Source organism: Limanda limanda, chromosome 16, assembly GCF_963576545.1.
Source record: "Limanda limanda chromosome 16, fLimLim1.1, whole genome shotgun sequence".
Classification (NCBI taxonomy): Eukaryota; Metazoa; Chordata; class Actinopteri; order Pleuronectiformes; family Pleuronectidae; genus Limanda; species Limanda limanda.
Window position 1 is genome coordinate 22,957,695 of NC_083651.1, and position 20,435 is coordinate 22,978,129.

Here is a 20,435-nt window from a genome sequence, read left to right on the forward strand (position 1 = left end):
ATCCTTGTTTGCACCTCAGGTCACGCATGCCCGGCTGCCTTCCTTGATTACTTGATTAGGTGAGGCTGGAGAGGAGCCAATGGAAATTTTTCAGGGAGCATAGTTTGATCTGTGACATTTTAAAATGTAATTCTCCACATGATATAATATATATGAACACACACATACACAGGTGCATCTCAAAAACTAGTACATTGTGAAAACTTTTCCTATTTCAACAGTTTTTCAACAGATACCACAATATCCTAGACTATTATGCAAAAGTAAAATATTTCAACCATTTTAATTTCAATATCGATAAGAGTCTACAGATCAAAGTATTAGAATACTTCATTTTAAGTTAGAGTACATTTTTTATATTTCACATTAAGTGTAATTGATCTAGGATCCAATATTATCTATGAAAGATTCACTTTTTAAATTGAGAAAGAATACAACAGAACTGAAAACCATGAGTATCCATTTATTTTTTAAAAGTCAAAAGGGTATCGTAAAGGAAAAGATAATAATAATCTACAACGTAAGCATGGTTCTGGTATGTAAGGTTTATGAAATTTCTTTGTATAGCTGATTGCCACCATCGCCATGTTGAAACAGTCCAGCTCCATCAGCAACAATGGAGACAGAATCCAAAATCTGGCAATAAATTCAAAGTTGTCAAATAATTGGCATTGACGTATAATGATGGGTATAAAACCAGTTTGCCTTTCAGGAGGATCAGGATATCATGGCTGCACAGAGAGACCTCTGGCAAATAAGAGCTTCATGATTAAATACAGTAGCCGAGAAATATGCCTTCAAACTGGCTAATTTTAAAGGGAAGTATCTTTCCAAAAAATATCCCCCTTTATTACATGAAAGGGGCTTTCAATCCATTTAGTTTAACTGTGGCACTATGACCGCTTCCTGGAGAGTTAAAAGGAGAATTTAAGTATTGATTCAGACAGAAAACATGATGGAAATGAAAGCAGTATTTAAGCCCTTACATTACGTTCGAACTAGATACGAGGAGGTAGAGAATAGAAAAGGAAAAAAAGAAAGAGATATAGACAGACTTCTGTTATGAATCCCCCTAATGCATCTGGTGCTGTTTTTACGTCATAATACAAATCAAGACGGTAGTTATGTAGCGAGTGGTCCTCAGTCGGTCTCCTCCTCCTCAGACTCAGACTCTGGAAGACAAGAAAACATCAGTCATCAGTCATGTGCTCAAAGTTGATGAACACGAAGAACCAGCGTCAATCAACTTTGAAAAGAGAGGCGATACATAATTTACATCACTTCTTTAAGATACTGCACAAACCACTGCCTACAGCTGTGAGAGGTAGAGTGTCTGAATGAAAACACGACAAACTGAAGGACTTTACCTTCCTCTGCGAACTTCAGCCACTCAACAAACTTTTTCATCTGCTCAAGGAAAACGCTCTTTCCTTTGGTCAGGTGGGCGTCGTGGTACCACTTCAAAATTGCCTCCTCGCTCAAGACATCCGCTTTAAAGAGCAAAATAATCTGTTAAAAATGATGCCAAGAGCACAGATGTGTCTGCAGGTGCCAGAGAAACAAAATGTCGCCAGGCAGGTTGAGGACATCAATCAACACAAACTTTTGTCTTGAATCTCAGGCCACCTGGCTTAATTCTTATACGCCTGTAAAGTGTCGTTTCACTCTATGACGTGAGACGTACCTTTGTAGAGCAGTACAACGATTTTCTGAAAGGCTTTCATGAAATGAATGTTGTCATAACAGTACTCCTGGATCTTCACCAGCAGAGTCAGTTCAGAGAGGCCCTGGGTTGTAAAAGCCTTCAACATTGGGCTGTATTGCTGAGAATGTAAAAGAGGGGAAATTCATATAAGTAGTAGAAGCGAGGGAGGGAGGGAGGGAGGGATATGTTTACGATATTTTTTTACATTACTTCCATAACTAGTGGGGTGGCTTTGGGTTAGTAAATCAATTATCTTCTCTGCTAAGTTCAAAGCAACCAGAAACATCTCAGAGGCACAATTTAAGGGTGAAATCCAAAGGTTTCTTTGTTTCCAAGTAGGGCTGTGTACTGAAATTCAATGCCCATAAGGCACTGGTTCCTACATGGCCGACATGCTTACATCATGCAACATAAACATCACAGCGTCTCCTAAAGAATGAATTAAATCTATGGTGGTAACTGGGGTAGGTGATCTTCATTTACATTCATGATCCTGAGTAACAGGTACACAGACTAAAGAGTGAAAGATAAGTTCATGCGTGAAAGAACAAATTGCAACTGGAGCTAGAGCTATGAGATCTGACTGTCAGCATGGGTGGTAAAACATTATGGACCATATCGCAAGCATGCGGTAAGGGTTCATTATGAAACTGCTGTGGGACAAATCACAATAGAGCAGCCCACCACAGTTTGAATAAGGAATGGGAACCACTGCATCGCTGCATGTGCCTCGTTAACATTACATTTAACTGTGGTGGCAACACTCTCTACATGTCTCTGGAAGCAAGTTAACCTACAGTTAGCAAGTTGCATCGTCAAATCACCGCCTGCCATTTTGTGCTTTTTGAAAAGAATAAAGTATAAAACTAGCATCTGCATCAGAAATAACCCAAAGCATACCCAACGATATTTTAAAGTATGTTGACATGAATGCCAGAGTCGAGAAACAGTGGAGCTTTATAACGGAGGTGTCACCTTTAGAAGTTTGATGGCTTGTTCGGTCACTAGCTCCTCCTTCTTGTTCCACTCCACGGAGCTCATTAAGCTAGCCCAGATAAGTCCAATCATCGTCTGCTCAGGGATGTTGTTCTTCTTTAATTCCTCTCGCAAGAAGGCGATGATCTGCAAGTCCCAACACCAAAGATGTAAGACAAGTGATTAGCGAAGCAGACAAACCCCGGCCAGCACATGCCGAGACTTATTGCTTATCAAACGCAGGTATGAGAGCCCTGGCAGGATACGTGGGCTTGCAGCAGCAGATAATATGTTCAGGTTGAGTGGATTTCTGCAACTTGTCAGTGATTAACTTAAGACAAAATGGGGCAGAGGTTAAGAGAGAAGCGATCTTAAGCAGTACCCCCAGTGTTGTCATACGACGAGGGACTAGGAGTAAAAAGAAGTATGAGATCCAATGAGGCTTACGTCTTTCAGGGGGTCCCCACGTGACATCTGCTCCAGGAGCTCTTTCTGCACTTCCTTACGTTCACCTAAGGACTGCTGGTTTCTGACTAAGACCGAAAGCTCCTTGAGCCCAGCGTCAGTGAAGTACTTGGAGAAGTGCTCGCAACTGCGCTTGTTGGCAGGAAACAGCTCCTGAGAAGGAACGGACACACACAAATTAGCATGCACACACAAACACACATTCACAAATTCAGTGGCAGCCCTTTATTTAGCAGAGAAGCCTTGTTCAGCATTTAAGAAGCCCTTGTTCCCTAATTGTAGTGCTGGATGCAACAATAACCTTAAACTCTGGTAAGTTTAAGCTGATAATTAATTGACATCTTAATTTAAAGTGTAAAGTCGCCCATCTACAATTTATGTTTCACCCAGGGGCAGATCTAGGAATTTTCTACATTAGGGGCCATAAAGTGGGTCACAATTTTTACAGAGAGGCCAATTGCATGACCAACACCCATGCACAGATTAGTAAGGTGCACATTTAAGTAATTCCTTGTTTCGAATTGGCTCCATAGGTTTGATTCAAAAACTACATACAACATTGAACATATTTTTCGGAAAATTGTTCCTTACTTAGTCATATTTATTAATATTGTTAGTAACTGACCATTCAAAAAAATAAATGACTGAGGGCATTTCAGAGGCGAATTAGATTTCTGGAGATTTTGTCATTTAAAAAGTCGTTCTCACCATGAGCCTGTTGTCCATGCCAACCTTTCTGAGATTGCTAGCGACAGAGCTGATGTCCTTCTCGGAAAGCCAGGATTTGAAGAGTTTTACAGCGAAGCACGCTGAGACACCTGAACAAATGCATGAAATTGAGAGTCAGCTGCTGGTAACAGACCTGCCAGGATGAAGTTAAAGCAAGTAATCCACTGGTAAACACAACTCAGCAGGATACGATTAGACAGGTTTTCACTGGATCAATTCCTCAAACAAAAATCACGCTCTTAACAAAATAAGTTTGAACCACAGGTATATTAAAAATTAGTATCTGTCTAAACAAAATACATCATTTCGGTGATGGTTCTATAATGTGATAAGTGCAACTACTCCAATATGTCTATCATCTGTTATAAGGCCTTGATACATCAAGCTGGGTAATAATCATCATCTTTCTTTCACAAGCACCAGACAACAGGCTGACAACACAAGGTCAAAGTAAAGCAAAACATCTCTTTTCAGACATTATTCATTCATAATTCATGTAACAGGACCCTTTTCACATTATTGACACAAAGGGAAAATCTATTTCGACCCATTAATGTTGGATAACAAATGCAGACTGATAATTAATTATTTGCTCTCCTGCAGTGAGTAAAGTGTTTGTGAAAATCAGCTGTCAGCTTAAGTCTGGTGGATTCAAATAAAAAAAATTCTGGCCTTAGGCATATAAATATATTTCACTGATGTTAGCATGAGCACATTAGTAAGCAGAGAAGTGTTGATAGGCTGCAGTAAAGGTACAGAGAAAAGATTTGTGGTAAATGTGGTCTTAGGATTTTGAACCACATTGTATTTGCATGGACTTATTTTCATGATTGTCAGTTGTTCTAACACTTAAGCCCCCCCCCCTCTACAATGGTCAAAACACCTGCCAACATCTGGCTTTTGTCTGCAGTGGGAATGGATACAATGTGCATTCTCTCCTAATGGTTTTTTTCGGCTTCGATCAGCAGTGATGGAAAAGTAAAACCAGAGTGAACGTGCTAATTGACAGGACTGTGAGGTGAGAGAGTGCATCTGTGGAATCGAACATGATGCATCAGGGGGAAATAAACAGAGAAGCAGACTCCTCAACTGGCAACGAATCAGGAGTCAATCTGCTTTTTCAGTGGGTATTCCACGTTTAAAAAACCTGCGTATACCCACACATTTTTGTGTAAAAGAGATCTTATAGACCATTAACTGAAAACGATGCTCATTACGTTGAATATTTGTTCTTATATATCAGGAAATAATTGAGAAGACCATAAACTGTGCCTTTAAAAAAGAGCAAGAGAGCGTAGTGTTTTAACAATCAAAGAAAAACATCAACAAAACCAGTTCTTAAGAAGGAAAGAAAATAAAGAGGGTGGTACAAGATGATTCTCTCCTCTCTTTATCTCCCAACCACTTCTCCCTGTGGATCCTATCTGGTAAACAACCAAACAACACAACTAGGCGCGCCTGCAAGGCAGAGAAGCATGTACCTTCTTTCACCACGTTCTCGTTGAACAGGCTGCTGAGGATGTGTGCGGAGATGTTGCCGTTAGCCAGCAGGATTCCTGTTAGCATGGCCAGCTTGTTGCGCTCAGACTCTGTGAAGCCCTTGAGAAACAGCAGCAGCTGCCACGGAGTAAACATGGAAACACAATTCTTTAGGCTGAATTATTGTTCTGATATATATATATATATATATATATATATATATATATATATATATTTTAATACTGGATTGGAACCACATGGTCATGAATTCAGAAAATGACATACATTAATCAGGCATTACATGTTCCTGTAAAGACAAACCTTTTTAATCTCCTCCTCGAATCCCTTCTCCAAGTATTTGTAACGCCTGATGAGCTTGTTAAAGACCTGGAAGGAAACACAAAACATGCTGTATAAGTTGTACTGCCTGAAAATTAGATTTGTATATTTCTTGTAATACAAAGCAAAGGGAGCTTTGGTATTTACCTGTGCATATGCCTGCATTGTCTCCATGTCCTCCTGTGCCTTGAAGAGACAGAAGTCGGTGCACGTCATGTCATCTGCCATAGTGCCCCCCGGGGCTGTGAAGAAAAGGTTTAATTTAGAAAAACATTCTCTTTAAAAGTCTGATGAGCTCAGACTGTCGCAGATTGCTATTACACTGGTGGGTTTGCAAGGTTGTAAGACAGAACACCTCTGATTGATGAAATTAAGTAGCCAGTGTCACTGATCACTACTGCTGCCCATCCATTGCGTGTGTAACAATCAGTGAACGCACATTGCACATTTTACTATCTTGATAACGCATCCCTAAAATGACAGTAACATACTGTGCTGTTGACTCCAAACCAGTTTTTGTTGTTCAAAAGCTCAATTGCTTCACTGTGTCAGGATAGCAATGTGCCAACATGCCCACAGGGGCTCACATGGGTTGATGTGCATTTACTAAAAAGTTGGCACTGTGCGGGAAAAACAACTGCTTAAAGATGCTAGGTGCTGCTTTGCACTGGGTGTAAACCTGCTGGTATGCTTGACAGATTTGTCATGGCACCCCCCAAATAAGAACGACTTGTTCGCTCTAGAATCATCACTCTGGGCTTGCGCACGCTTCTTTGCATTGACAAACTGGTTGCTGAATATTGTTTCCCACTGTTTCCTGCAGAATGCCTCGTCTTTCAACTACAGTCTCTGCATTTTCCCTCCTGGAGCCATCTGAGAATATCAATGCTCCCTCATTAATGATTTTATTGTGGGAGTTTAGAGATATCTGCAAAGATGGACTTGTCTGCAAAGTCAATCCAAACTATGCTAGGTGCGCTGTGTGCCAAGTAAAAAAAATGTGGGTGTGGCTCCACCAGCCGAAACGGGCCTTTGCAATGGAACATGTCAGCAGAGATTGTCATATTAAGCATGCAAGGACGGAAAGGGTGAGCATTAGCTAGGCTTAAGCCCTAAAAGTCTAGAGGTGCATAAAGCTTTCTATTAATGTTTCAATTGTGGTAGCAACTCCTATTGTATCAAACCCGTGTTTGCTCTTATCGTAGGTACAATTCTAACAATTACTTTTAAGATGTTTTTAAACTCTGAAAGTGTCCTGCAACTTACCCAGCATCCCGCCGGCCACCAGGATGTCGAACAGAGTCTCAGCATAGCGACGATAGTCGAGTTTGGCACCAGAGGAATCGAGGAACTTTGCGACGGCGTCCAAGTCAGTTCCAGTTTGGTTCAGACCTTGTACGATGCTCTCCTGAAAATGGGTAGGGTCAAACCTCTCCTTTTCATCTGTTGAAAAGACGGAGACACGTTTCACTTTGTTCCTACAACTTACTTATGATCTTATAAAGACAAATTCAATTACATACTCATAAACATACATCAGGTAGGGCTTATAGACAGACACATGTATTGTACTGTGTGAGTCTATTCTTCTGTGGCTGTGAAATAAACAACATTCATTCATGTGCATTTATTTGCCACACATCTTCATTTAGTGTGCAAAGGGTCCATCAAAATATGTTGAATATCAAGTCAGTGTCATAGGAATGTGTTTATGGGATCAGACCTTGTTGTCATCTCCCTGTGTTTGTCATTGTATGCAGGCAGGTGAGGAGTTTTCATGAATGTGGATTCAAAGAAGAAATGAAATTGTTGTGTGCAAAATTAATTCACTGGTGACATGTCCAGGCAACCCTGCTTCTAATGTCCGCTGGGATCTGCTCCAACTCCTGCAACCCTCAAAGGATAAGCAGTAGAGAGACTAGATGGATGGATGGATGGATGGATGGACTGATGGATGGACTGATGGATGGACTAATGGACAGAACTATAGGATTGCCTTCAAGCTTCTCACCTCTTTTCCTGGTTTTGAAGCGCTGGCCTGTAAGCGTAGGCTTTTGCTGCTTTTGATTATTCATAAAAGACACTCTGGGAAAACAAGAGGAAGGAAAATAAGGACAGGATTAGGATAATACACTATTACATTAGGATACTCTAGAACGACTGTGTGTGTATAATAACAGATGCGGTTCAAACCATTTCCAAACCAGGGGGGCGAGTAGTGACCGCAGCACCCTTCACGTGTTATTTACGTCAGTTGCGTAGCTACGTGAGATCTGTCGTATTCGAAGCGACTGACGTGGACGTGCGTTTCTCCCCCAGTGTTCACCGTTAAAACACGACGCTAGCAAACGATATGCCAAAGCCGCACATTGTCCTGGTTAAACCCAATCTGACGACATGTCGAGACTGAAGAAGACAGGCTTGTTATGGCGGAGATCACCCGGATGTCTCGAGTCCAGCCCAGGGCTAGCATTAAGCTTTAGCATTAAGCTAGCCCCCGTCCGCCCTAGCTTCTCCTCCTGCCTCCATGACGCAGTGACGCAGTGAACTGGAACATATGACGACAAACACTCGAGTAAACAAAACAAACCAACCACTCACCGAAATCCTCTTAATGAGCAAAACTGTCCGTGAAATAAAAACTGACACCGTTATAGTCCAGTCGTTACACTTCCGGTTAATGCGGAAATTAAGGAGGATCAGAGCATGCGTGGTAACGATAAATCTGGATCACTGCACTTGTGTGAATGTGGGGGGAGGAGAGGGGCGGAGTTAAGAGCTCGTAATCTGTTTATAACTGAGGAATTGACGTCTAAGCAAAACCACTGGAGTAAATATACAAGTAAATAACATATTTAATACAACACGCTTTTATATTTATCCGTACACTTGTGCAGAATGGACTTATTAACGACACACGTTGTGATTTACACCCCCATTCCTCCCGGGCAGTTTGATGTCGTCCAGATCAGGGGTTCCCAAACCTGTCAACCCCGCGACCCCCAAAATAACGGTGAGCATATACTGTGAGAATAAACAGGTGGCAGCAGACACCTTATTGCCATGTGCGTTGTTATTTTTTAGCCTAAACATAACTTTTATTTCTTTAACTCACTAATGAATCGCAATGTCAAGAATATGTTTTAGCTCTGGTTCAGGTGTTTTGCTTGCAAGAGATTCTCTGTGAATAATACAGATCGAGAAATGTAAGTGCGGCGCCACTGATAAGACACTTCCACTTGTCCCTACACACACCAATACTGAATTATTTCAACTCATATGTATGTATATATTTATACAATAATGGGTTAAATATTCCGTTTTAAATTATTTTAAAATTGTATTTGTTTTTTGGATGGCATCTCGCGACCCCCTGGGAGGTGGGGACCCCCACTTTGGGAACCCCTGGTCTAGATAACGAGTAGCTGGAGAGAAGAAATACATAATTTAAAAAAAAGAAACTTTAAAAAGCTCAGTTTCCTAATGGATGAAATTATATATTCAACATTTTATATCAGTAACAAACCCGAGCCAGACCAATGGAGTTTGATTGGAGGATCGTAGGACAAGCGGCTGCTGTCTGGGATGGAGACACAGGAGGGGGGTGTTGTGCTGTCGGGGGGGATGTGATCTGTCTGTGGGATGAAGGGAAACCTTTAGTGATGCGTTTACACTCACCTCGTAAATCTTATTTCTAATTCAACTTCTTTCAACAGTGTATAGTTCAATTAATTTCAAAATAAAATAAATAAAATAAATAAATAACATAAATAAAATAAATAAAATAAATAAAATAAATAAAATAAATAAAATAAATAAAATAAATAAAATAAATAAAATATTCACCTCCTGCGCAGTCCGCTTCTGCGCAGGAGGTAAATATTTTTTTTTAAATTAAACAAAAAAATAAAAAAATGTATTATAACAAAAAGCCAATTCATTTGCCTGAAAAAAAAAAAAAAATAATAATAACCAGGATTGCTCAACCCTTGAAAGTACCAACCATAAACTACACTTTGCTACATTTTGAACTAAATATTTAACTTTTATTTCAATTTATTCCTACTGTCCTCATAATGCTACACCAAATATGTTTAAATTTTCCCTTAACATTTAATTTAATAACAAGGTAATCGTTTATTCATGCTTTTTCTTGAGAATTTTAGTTTTCATACTGATATGTATGTACCCACAAGTCTGAAATTGTAGCTTAACTGAACTGAACTTAACTTAAAGGTTCAGAGTGTAGTATTTAGTGACATCCAGCTGAATATGTTTCATCCCGTAGACAGGACCTGCACCAGATGTAACTAAGTATGAATTTAAATAAATATTAAGGGTCCATTGTCGGGTAAAGAAAACAAGGAATCGTACAATTTAGATGAAACGAAACTAGTGACAACATAACTAGGATTATTTCATATTCAAATTCTGCAGATTCACCTAAATCCTAACACACTGGACCTTTAACTTAACTTGTAATATATGTTGTGATCCAGCATTGTTTAATTGTTGAAATATTCGTGTCGCTTAGGAAGCTTTCGGGAAGTGCACACCATGTGGACAAAAACAAGTGAATCTACGAAACTCCGACAGGCCATGAAGGCATCACCCCCCCTCCACTGGAGGTGATTAGGGGGGGGGGACGCTGCCGCCGGACGAGCCCAGTGACGCCCGGTGGAGCCTTCCCTCTCCAGTCCACCCTCCCATCCACTCGGCTCCCAGTCGCTCCCAGTCCCATCCCAGTGCTGCTGCTGCTGAGACCCGGGTGAGAGCCACAGCGCCTGCAGCACGAAGCCGAGCGGGGAAGAGGGCTGTTCTGTTTCTGTCTCACCAGGGAGCCGCTCCGGACCTGGAGGATCGACCCGGGGACTCTGAGTGGATTTAGGACCAAACACACAACAACAAGGGAGCAACTCCTGCAGAGATACAGAGGCAAGTTCTGCAGCTTCTCCTGGTTTCCACACCACGCGAGGAGGATCTTCTTTCTCCTGCAACTTTTTCCTCTTTCTCCGAAGTTAACTTTGCAGACGAGAGCGTCCGCTTCCCCAACTCATTCATTCCTCCTCACTTCTTCCAGCAGGAGGAGGAAGAGGAGGAGGAGGGGGTTGGGGTTGGGGTTTTTCCTTATTTTTCTTTGTGAGCGAGTTTGGATGTTTAGACACTGGCAGGAACATCTGGTGTGTCCCAGTGTAGTCGCGCTGGTTGCATGATTTCTTAAACCCCAACCAGAGCTGCTTCTGCTTTTAAATGAGACTTTAAAAAACCCAGTGATGGCTAATTGGCTACATCTGCGGGCTTTGTCATGCAGGAGTCGAACCGCTTCAGGAGAAGACAGCAGCAGATCTTTAACTCCAGTCCTTTGATCTGCTGCGGTTATCGAAGTGCAAAATACAAATTGCCCCATGATCGATGTGTCCTCTCCACATTGGTGTCATCAAAAACGAAAGAGCCAATCACTTTCTTTATCATTTAACTAAATAATCCTGTGATTTCCCTGAGCTGTGATCTGTGCACACACCCTGGATCTACACCGTGAGGAGGAAGCGTGTAGAAGTGTTTTGATGTTGTGATGTTGTGATGGTGTTTGACAAGGTCTCGGATTTAAAACTGCTCATAATGCTGCTGCTGACTGGAATATATTACTGCTCAGCATGGATGAAACTATTCACCTCTGTGAGAAACCTCCCAAAGGCCCCCCCCCCCCCCACTCCCCCTGGTCTGGAGCTGTGTGGCTCTCTTTCTGCTGGGGTTCTCCTCTGGAACAGTTTTGGGAAGACACAAAGTACAGTAGTGGTTTTTCAAACAGGAACTGCCACTGAATTAGATTAAATGATCTAAAACTGTAGAAAGTCCCATGAAAGATTGTTTAAAAGTTGTTTTGAGTACTAGCTGAGGTTTTACTGGACATGATTGTTGATACATAAATTAAATGGATCTGCATATCTACCAATAGGGATTTCAGAGCCAGAGAGAGTCAAGAGCTTCAAAAACGGCTGATTGTTCTCACTATAAACACAAGATCGTCCCCAGCTTTTTTTATTTCCAACCAGTCTTAAAAATATTCATGTTTCAGAAGTACACACCCGTAACTGAAGCCAGACACCAAGTCAGTGGGAATGTTCCGAGCTCTCCGACTTGTTCTGCTTCAAACGTTGTCGTCTGCGGCTTGATTGCCATGCGATGGTTTTCTACTTCTGTCCGCTGCAGAGTTCCAACTCCTAATTCCATTTCTGAACTTTAAATCCCAAGAGGATCAGATAAGACCCTTCGCTTTTTTTTAAAGGACTGTGTCTTTTCTCTTTGTGGTTTTCCACAAAAACGAACCCCCTCCCTCCCCTCTCCCAAACTCTCAGCCCTGAGTCTCAGTCAGGGAAACCAGATGGGAACTTTATTGCCCGTCCTGATCAAACAAGCGGTGATGTAAGGAGACTGGGAAAGGTAGAGTGTGTGGTGAAGCACAGAGACTCCTGGAAAAAGTAACAACCGTTTAGCGCGTTGGCAGCTGGTGGCGACTGTTGGCCGCTGGACCGGCTCCACTCAGTGGGAGCTCGCTGGGTTTTCAAGTCGCAACTGCTTTTTCCTAATGTGCCAAAGGCCTCTTCATGAACACTGCTGGTCGAGATGCTGTGGTCTAATGTGACGTGTGTGTGTAGAGGACCAAAGTCCCCTCGGCCATGGCCACGCTGATGAATGGTGTTTGCACTTGTCTGCCCGTGCAGCTTAGTGTAGTGAGGCGTGTGTCTTGTGTTAGCCCTGCATCAACTGAGACAGACACACAACACCACACAAACACATGCAGTCCCACTGACTGGACCTTAAAAGCCTTGAGCAGACTCTCTTACAGGACAATTTTCTGAAGCTACGAAGCATCAAAACTAGTCTGAATGATCCTCGGTTTCCTTTTCAAAGCAGATCTCGTTCCCCTCCTGTTGCTTTGGAGTTGTAAAAGTAAAGCTCGCACATTATTTTCAATTCACCGTCCTAACGAACCTTCAACAGAGCCATTTGACCTCGATCATATTCCCAACCAGTTCTACTTAGTAGCTCAGACTTTATATCCTTTGTCTGCCATGCAGCTGGGCTAATAATGATTGTGATTCACTTCTCTGTTGCTTTGTCAAGTGCGGCAGCTGCTTTCTCCATTTGCTTGTGTGAAACCAGGCCAGGCCGAGGGTTTCGCTAACTGGCTGGAACGTTTTGAGCGTGATCATGTTATGTTTTGAAATTTTTTTCAGTGTGCGTTTACTTCATAGCCGATAAGCGGTCGAGTTATTCCGAAGTTGTTGTTGTTACTGCTGGCGTTCAGCATTGTGAACCCTGAGTATCAGGGTGTGGATCATGTCAATAGTGAAAACTACAAAGCCCCAAGTTTTTCTTCTTAAATGTAGAACTCCAGCCTGACAGCCTGAAGTAAATCCCGACACCAGGATGCAAGTGTCCGATTGCAGCAGCAGCAGTGAGTCCATTACAGCTGCGAGTGAGTGTCCCAGTGTTTAGATCTTTTAGCTCTAATGGTTTCAATGCATCACATTCTGACTGTGTTGATAGATGTGAACATGATTGGTGTTCTGTAGTTAATGGAGCATTGCTTCACACTGCCAGTGCGAAAGTGGCCCATTTCCTATTACCTTGTCTGACCATTGTGTATTTTAATGCATTCACGTGGTGTTGAATAATCAGATGGATGCCCACGAACGCCACCTCATGCTAGAAGAGCTCAAGTCAGCGGAAATATTGGTACAGAAGATGGCAAGTAGCTGACATCAGCACTATTAATACCATGAACATCATTTTATAATTGGCTCTATATCATAGCTTCTGCACTTATAAACTGCATGTCCATCTCTCACAAGCGCCCAACACCATAACTTTTTGGCCATGCAGATGTTTTTATGATTAACATTAATATATTCTAGATATTTGTTGTGTTTGCTATTTGTTACACTTTGTTACTATGCAAAAAAAATAAATAGAAAGGGATGTTAAGGTGTTGTTTAAACCAAATGAATAAATACATCACATATGCCGAGATAAGCAGACTGTAATAAATCTACCAACCTGATCAGTGTGAAACTTACAACTGATATTCTACAAACACCCCCTTCAGAAGTTAACGCAGTACACTTAGCGTTATAATGTGGTAAAGAAAATATACTGTCTCTATTGGGAAGAAAACGTGATCATTTCATTCTTATATTCTGGTTGTGCCACTTCCTGGTGGGAAATCAAAATGTCTGCTGTTTTTAAAAGATCCAATTTTCATGCAAACGAAGTCAAAACCTACCTGGAGCAGTTTTACCCGGCTTGGCCCCTCCTACTTCAAATCAGTGACAAGTGAAGCTAAAGACGCCAGAAACCTCACGTCACGTCACTCGAGCTGTTCCGAGTTGGCAGGTTATTTTGCGAACGTGTAGAATGTCATCTCTCACAGTAAGAATCTCATCTAAATGAATGTTGACAGGGTCTTAGAAGCTGGCACATCAAACAGTTATTCTTGTCACTCATCTTGTTTGCGTGTGCTCACTGGATTAATTACGTGGTTGTTCAATTCACTGACGTCCCGGCTGCCAGCTGTAGACTCTGGGTTTTGAATATCTGCCGGAGTTTGTTTGGGTCACACAGGTCGATGTTTAACCAGGCTGGCTGATTGTTTTTCTGCCATGAAAACTCAAATCAACTTTTAGCCAACGACAAAACGTTTGTGTAATCTTGACCTCATCATAGCGTGTGTGTCTAAATTCAAAGTCGTCGGACGTAGGCGGTTCTGAGTGCAGACAGAAGTCATCGAGCGCAAGATGTTCAAAAACTTCCTCGGCGTGTTCACCCAGTCAGCGTGCCAGCCAGCGGAGTGACAGCCAATTTGTCCGTACGCCAGCTTTCAACTCCCACAGATCTGCACCTGGAGCTGTGTGGAGGACTGTGGTTCCAGGTCACTTTCCCAGGCAGCCGCTCGCTCTCTGTCCCTCTAAACCGCTGTCCTCTCTGTCCCGGGCTGCCCTGGCACAGCCCCAAGGCCCACTGCCGCTCCATCAGGGAGGGCCTTTAATCTCCATCACTGCCAGCAGCCTGCCATGTTGTGACTCTTCTGCCCGGCGACAAGGCCGGCCCGGTCTGCGGCGAATTTACAGACGATTACGCTGCATAATAGAATTTTTATTATGGTTTGTTTGCACATAGACGCCACAGTGTTCTCCACCAGCTGCTCCCAAGGTAGAATGACAGCGATCATCTCTCAGGGAGGCTCGCACGATGCCCATTTGCCTTCCCTCAAACCACATGTCACTTTCCATCGCCAGCTTGTTTTGTCAACCATAATGCAAATTTTGACCATTTAGAAATTGATGACCCCCCCGTGAGCTTGTTTCCCTTTTGATCACGCACATGCATCCTGACACACAACTACTGATTTGTTTGGCTCTTTCACCGCTTGCATGCGAGTGCTCGCACGGTTGTTGACCTTTTGGTTCAGCTCTCTCCTCAGTGAAGGACAGAGAAGAACACGAAGCCTCAGTCAAGGATTTGTAAATAATATATGTACATTTAATGGTGTTATTTTCTTTTTCATATTTCCCCTCCGATAGCTTGATCTTATTGGGAAATCTAGGTCAGTGTCAGAGGCAGGAAGCCAAACATGTATCATAATATTGTTGGTGACACGCATTGAAGTCCCAGGTCCAACCCACCCATCAATAATAGACTCTGGAATCTAGAGTCATGTTTTGGTTTTTCTGTTGAGCAATTTAGTCTTCTCTAAATACAGCCCTTTAATCCGCGGGAATTATAGATGAAATTGCAATTTCAAAATGTAATCATGTGACCTGTACTCCGTGTCCTTGCATGCTCTGTCTGATCTTGCCAGAATGATCCACATATTCCGCAACAACCAATGGGAGGGAGGCCTGCTTAGTAAGTTGCCAGTGGCAGGTATTCATGTGGGTGATGGGTGAAGAATAATGGCAGGTAGTTGTTCCAGGAAGTCCTACTAAAGTAATTGTTCAGCCATTAAAGAATAATAAAGAGTCAAACCAAGGCCCAGCCATGTGAAAGATATGTTGCTTTTAATCTCTTTTGGTCCTTTTGTAACATTAAGTCAGGATTTTTGTGCCAAATTTAAATGCCACACATAGCTACACCATACCAGTCCGGTTTGGAGAGCGCACTCTGGTAAGGTGGCGTCCAGGCTGAGGGCATTGGGCCATAAGTTTTGCCTCATCACTGCTTCACGAGATTTAGATTTGAGATTAATAGCAGCTAAACCATGTGGGCGTACGTGATGCTTACCTCCTAAACATTCATCAGAGAGATTGATTAAATCTCTCTGATGCAAAATGCATCAAAGAGATTGATAAAGTGGGGCACTTTTAATCCACTTTCTGAGTCATCCACCAGAGGTTTATACAAGGGTCATTTTGATTTAGACTGATTTGAGTTTGTCTCTGTTATATAAAAAGTAAATGTTGTGATATTTAGTTTTCTTCATGTAGCATCACAAAAATCTTTTTTTTTAACATTTACCAATGAGTGGCAGAGTCGTTATATTTGTCATCACCACCACTCAGCAGTGAGGATAATCCCCTGAGTTTAATCAAGGCTGCAAGGTTTCCTCTTATTCCCCCACTTTGGATCCAGCACATCAGTTAGCAGCAGGCAGCGACTCTTATTAATGGGATTGTGTCACTGGCTGCCTGGAAGCCAGTTCCAAATCTAGGGTAGTGGGTTATCAGCAGAGGAGCTGAGAGCATATCCGGCACCCAGGCTGGAGACAGATGCAATATGTTGTTGCTCAGGATGGCACAGGCGCGCGTGCGACACAGACACAGTGTTCCCCCCCAGGTCAGCGAGAGGCTTCGGCATCTGCTTTCTGTTTGAAACTCTTGTTTGTTCATTCCAGAGACTCAGCACTTTCAGGGTTGCATGTCTGTGGTAACGGTAAGGCAGCGAGTTCGCAGTAGATGGGTAGTTAATGACTTTATTGTAATTCACTTGACCAATATTGATTGTGGCTGGCGAGTACAAACATCATTACTAACAGTTTGTGACTTTGAGTTTGGGTCACTTCCAGCACATTGTATGTTTTCAGTTTTATCCATGCAATGTATGGATGAAGGCCAGAACCCTGAATTACACTGAGAGAAATGTCATTGGGGGCAAATGTGGAAACGAGCCAAAATGCTTCAGTTTTATAAAAAAAGCTAAGAAACCCAGTGCTGTTGGGATCAGTGAAGGAATCTGGAATGCTGTAGGAAAGCAGCAGCGTTATGAAGCTCTAGAGAAAGATGTAGACATGTGGCTTGAGATCACAGAGCAGGTGATTCCCGTTTCATCTGACCATGCTGAAAGGAAATGACTTGATTTTAAAACGGCATCGCAGACAAGAAAGGCAGCTGGTAGACATGAGCCGTCACTGGGAATGTTTTGGCACAGAGCCAAAATGCACCAGACAGTCGGCACAAAGTAACGGACCTCGCTTGCATTTTCAGAGGAACAGTTTTGCAACGTTGTTCTTGACCTTTTAAATGTTTTGTGAAAGTTGTTTTTTAACTTCTTGGCTATTACCAAGAACCTGGTAATAGGGGGGAAAAGGGGGAAGGCTACACTGGGATTCACATTTTTGTTCAGGAATACCATGTTGTATGTTAATCTAGAAATCTGAATCTGCTTAGACGTTAGGGGTGGGAATTGGCAAAAATGTGACGATTCAATAGTATTGCGATATTTGGGCCACAATTCAATAGTATTGCGATTCTGCGATATATTGCAATACTGCAAGTATTGCGATTCGATTCTGCGATATATTGCGATTCATGTCCCCCATATTATTCAAAGGCATTACAAAAAATGAGGAAAATAAGACTGCTCAACTCACTTCAAATGTCACATTTTATTCTGTGAACAACATTGTCTTCTACACATTAACTGAAGTGCAAAAACAAAGAAAGGGTAGTGCAAAAACTTTGTCCTTGAACATTCAGGACACAGGACCGTTGTAATTGTTTTCTGAATAGGAGACCTCTCACATGAACGCTGAGCTCCCAGCACATAACTTACAATTATTTAAATACAATACAGTAACATCAAGCAGACATAATAGAGTAACAAACCTGAGAATAATCATATACATAAGAGTAACCTAGAGCTTCAATCAAATTGAGAAAAATAGACAAATGTGTACTACTAGAGTCCAGTCCAGTTGGCTGCAAGTTTATGACCCAAAATGTTAAATTCATTTGGGAATATTGGCATTTTTGTTCAGAAAAAGGAGTTGGTCAACATGCTCAGATGTTAAAGTGCTCCTCTGGGCCGTTATACTATATCTCCTGCAGTGGAGAACATCCTTTTCGCATACACACTAGGTATCTTTTAAACTCTGAAACTCTCCTTGTCATGCTTTGCCAGCCAGGGTCTGTTCCATATATAATTGTAAATAAAGTATTAAAAAAAAAAAAAAAAAAAAAAATTTCAATACTTTGTGCTACAGTATCGATATAATCGCAGGCGTAACATATCGCGATATTGAACAGAATCGATTTTTTCCCCCACCACTATAAAACTTAATTTCTTTCAGTCTTTTAGTCGCTGAGCCTGCTTTTTAATCCCAAAACATCAACCGTCCACATCTGTCTGATATTATTATTAATCTTAATATTTCTCTGAGATGAATCAATGTGGAAAATGTTTTTGTTGGCTCTAGACATATATTTCTAACTCCACTAAAGGAGACGCACTGTATGTGCTACAGGAGCATGGTGAACAATAGCCGGCTGCATGGCCTCATCCACCGGCTTGGTGCGGCCGCTCTATCACAACACCACACATTAGGGGTTTTGGTGCAGCAAATCCCTGCATCAAGGCCCTGAATGTGTCCCAGGCCCCTCTTTTATCTGCAGCCCTATAGCGTTGGGATTACTGCTCCAAAAGAGATGGGCGGCAACACTAGACTGAAAACTGCCACCCCCAGCACTGTTTTTGTCCCAGCGCTCTGCAGTCCAGATCGCTCCCACCAAATATTATAATCGCTGCATCAAGCAAGTCCTGCAACAAAAAACAGTGAATTGGGGGGGAGGACTGGTGGTGGATGGGTGGTGGGCGGGCATTCCCATTTATAAGGATTTATAAGGAGCCCTGAAACGGGAGCCAATTCCAGCTGGGCAGACAGTCAGAGGTTAAGAGTAAAGTTCGTCAGTTATGTAATTGCCTGTGGGATGTTCTCACATGCCAGAGGAGAGGAGTGAGTGGCCAACCAGAAGCCCCCCCCGGAGTCAAACCACCGCTGTACAAACATGTCCGCCCCTGGAGTTTATTTGCATTAGCTAAGTTTAGGACCGTTTATTTTCTGATCAGAGGATTTGCCTGCGAAGACATTTGCCAGAGGCCTTGAGAATAATGGAGAACAAGAATAAAACAATGACCCTTATAGGTGTAATAAAGTGATACACTTCTGCAACTAGTGTTTCTCACCATGTTTGTGTGTATCCCCCGAGGTCTAACAAACATGCTAAGTGTGTTCTTCTCAAGCAAAACAAACGATAAACAAGTCCACACACGGAGCCACGCAGAAAACTGTTTTAGATTGTTTTTGGTTCACAGCCGTGTTTGCTCTCTAGCAGTTTTTCTTCCTCACTGACTTTTCTGGCTCACTCTGACACGATCAAAACAGAACAGCGGCCCACTCATAAACATCTCTCTTTAGCGCCACGGGCCAAGAGCTCCACAGGATGCCTTTTTAATTCGCTCAATGTGTGATGTGTCTCTTCTTCCTGTTTCTCTGCGCAGGGGGGGAAACCGGCAGCCAACATGGAGGTGAAGACGTCACTTCTGGACAACATGATCGGGGTGGGCGACATGGTCCTCCTCGAGCCCCTGTCCGAAGACTCCTTCATCGATAACCTGAAGAACCGCTTCGAACACAATGAGATCTACGTAAGTTCTCCATTGTACCAGCAGATACTAAATGTGTTAGATTGAATGCTTTCGGAGATGATCCCATACAGTTTTCCCCTTTACAATACTGATTCATTTACATGGTGCAGTGATGAGGTAATTTCTGGGATAATTTCCGATTTATTTGGATGAAACTATTATACTTTTAAGATGTGATATTGGATCATCTACATATATATTTGCGTATTACTGAGGTGCGATCTTTTCCATGTTTTTTGCTGTTATCAGAACATCTCTAAATGGTATCTGAGTCTGACTGTTAAAGTATTGTGTTGTCTTAAACTGTTATGTCTGTCCCTGGTTCCACAGACACTAATAGACGTCTTCACTTAGATACCATGCAGATATCTTTTGCTCTATTGTTCCTCCATTCAATCCTCCACTCATTACAGGCATGGTCACATAAGTGGCACATATACAGAGACCACACTCACCAGCCAATCAATAAATCACATCAGTGAGGAATGTAGATGATGCCCTTAAATGAGGCATGAAATCCAGAGCACAGAAACCAGGAGAGGCTGGCCGCCTGTCTGCCTGTTTATCTAGACAAAAAACAGGGCTTGTTAAACTGTTATCTCTGCATCAGACTCTTGGTTCTGGGTCGGGAGCTTCGGCTCTCCGCGATTCTTCTGCTCTGCCGGCCGGCTGCTGCTGTAGATGACAGTCAAGACGATTGCTGCTCAGCTCGGGCCGCTGTTGGCTCAAAGGGCCCCAGGGATGATGTCACCTCATTTAACAATGACTGCCTTCGTGGTGTGCTAGATTGTTTTGTTGGGATGCAGCTCGCATCCTGCCG

The 20,435-nt window shown here is 42.4% G+C and overlaps 2 protein-coding genes across 5 annotated transcripts in view; one reads left to right on the top strand and one right to left on the bottom strand.

Moving 5' to 3' along the window:
• Positions 1–443: 443 nt before the first annotated feature.
• LOC133021389 (eIF5-mimic protein 2-A-like) lies at positions 444–11,986 on the bottom strand. 2 transcript variants are annotated; one of them, XM_061088222.1, is made up of 13 exons: positions 11,779–11,986; positions 9,219–9,327; positions 7,704–7,777; positions 6,959–7,135; positions 5,840–5,934; positions 5,675–5,740; positions 5,356–5,491; positions 3,854–3,963; positions 3,128–3,298; positions 2,681–2,827; positions 1,685–1,823; positions 1,368–1,490; positions 444–1,172 (listed from the first exon to the last, which is right to left on the bottom strand). In XM_061088222.1, the coding sequence occupies exons 1-13, from the start codon at positions 11,921–11,923 to the stop codon at positions 1,141–1,143; spliced, it is 1,524 nt and encodes a 507-aa protein (XP_060944205.1). In that variant the 5' UTR covers positions 11,924–11,986; the 3' UTR covers positions 444–1,140. The 2 variants fall into 2 exon arrangements, with proteins under 2 accessions (XP_060944205.1, XP_060944206.1); XM_061088223.1 differs by lacking the exons at positions 9,219–9,327; positions 11,779–11,986 and adding an exon at positions 8,294–8,369.
• The window catches only part of myo1b (myosin IB), a 60,209-nt gene continuing 50,130 nt past the window's right edge, over positions 10,357–20,435 (top strand). For 2 of the 3 annotated variants that reach the window (XM_061088219.1, XM_061088220.1), the window contains exons 1-2: positions 10,357–10,627; positions 19,469–19,615. In XM_061088219.1, the coding sequence (XP_060944202.1) occupies positions 19,490–19,615 (126 nt within the window). In that variant the 5' untranslated portion in view covers positions 10,357–10,627; positions 19,469–19,489. Of the gene's footprint in view, positions 10,628–19,468; positions 19,616–20,435 lie in introns of those variants that run through there. The other variant, XM_061088221.1, reaches the window with a different exon arrangement.